Consider the following 1,365-nt stretch of genomic DNA (forward strand, 5'->3'; position numbering starts at 1 on the left):
GACACTCACTCCATCCTGACCCCGCAGCGCCTTCATGCGCGACGCCGAGGCGATTGCCTGCAGCCGGCGCATGAACAGCCTGACTCTGAACCGGCACACGGAGATCCTGGAGATCCTGGAAATCCCACAGCTCATGGACACGTGTGTTCGCAACGGCTACTATGAGGAGGCACTGGAGCTCGCGGCGTGCGTGCGCCGGCTGGAGAGGAAACACAGCAGCATCCCTGTGATCCAGGTGAGCCCTGTGCTGCCCCAACCCTGTGATCCAGGTGAGGCTTCCCCTGCCCCTGGCCCATGACCTAGGCAAACCCCCACTGCCCCTGCCCCATGATCCAAGTGAGCCCTGTGCTGCCCCAATCCCATGATCCAGGTGATTCCTGCACTACCCCTGCCCCATGACCTAGGCAAACCCCCACTGCCCCTGCCCCATGATCCAAGTGAGCCCTGTGCTGCCCCAATCCCATGATCCAGGTGATTCCTGCACTACCCCTGCCCCATGACCTAGGCAAACCCCCACTGCCCCTGCCCCATGATCCAAGTGAGCCCTGTGCTGCCCCAATCCCATGATCCAGGTGATTCCTGCACTGCCCCTGCCCCATGATCCAGTTGAGCCCCCAATGCCCCGTGATCCAGGTGATCCCTGCATTGCCTCTGCCCCATGATCCAGCTGAGCCCCTCACTGCCCTCTGCCAGCCCTCCACTGAGGACTCTCTCCCCACCAGGGCATCGTGGAGGAGGTTCGCCAGTCGGCCCAGCTGATGCTGAACCAGCTGATCCAGCAGCTCCGCACCAACATCCAGCTGCCAGCCTGCCTGCGCGTCATTGGCTTCCTGCGCCGCATGGACGTGCTGACCGAGGCTGAGCTGCGCGTCAAGTTCCTGCAGGCGCGGGACGCGTGGCTGCGCTCCATCCAGGCCTCCATCCCCGACCACGACCCCTACCTGCACATCACCAAGACCATCGAGGCCTTCCGCGTGCACCTCTTCGACATCATCACGCAGTACCGTGCCATCTTCTCGGACGAGGAGCCGCTGGTGCCGGCCGAGGGGCCCGGGGAAGGAGCCATCTTCCATGGCTGGGTGCTGCAGAAGGTCTCCGAGTTCCTGCGCACGCTGGAGCGTGACCTGAGCCGTGGCGTGGGCGGCAGGCTGGACTCGCTGCTGGGGCAGTGCATGTACTTCGGGCTGTCCTTCAGCAGGGTGGGTGCAGACTTCCGTGGGCAGCTGGCCCCTCTCTTCCAGCGTGTGGCTGCTGATGCCTTCAGGAAGGCGGTGGAGGAGGCGGTGGAGAAGTTCCGTGAGGAGATGAATTCCTACACGCTGATCTCGGCCCCGGCCGTGCTGGGGGGCAGCGCAGTGGTGCCGG

At 64.4% G+C, this 1,365-nt stretch overlaps 1 protein-coding gene across 1 annotated transcript; it reads left to right on the forward strand.

Moving 5' to 3' along the window:
* Nucleotides 1–34: 34 nt before the first annotated feature.
* COG8 (component of oligomeric golgi complex 8) lies at nt 35–1,358 on the forward strand (the record flags this gene model as incomplete). The annotated part of the gene is made up of 2 exons (XM_009082675.1): nt 35–235; nt 723–1,358. Coding segments are annotated over exons 1-2 (837 nt in total), but the record flags the coding sequence as incomplete, so codon positions are not given.
* Between the last annotated feature and the right edge of the window lie 7 nt (nt 1,359–1,365).

The sequence above is a fragment of the Acanthisitta chloris genome, unplaced genomic scaffold, assembly GCF_000695815.1.
Source record: "Acanthisitta chloris isolate BGI_N310 unplaced genomic scaffold, ASM69581v1 Scaffold30189, whole genome shotgun sequence".
In the NCBI taxonomy this organism is placed as follows: Eukaryota; Metazoa; Chordata; class Aves; order Passeriformes; family Acanthisittidae; genus Acanthisitta; species Acanthisitta chloris.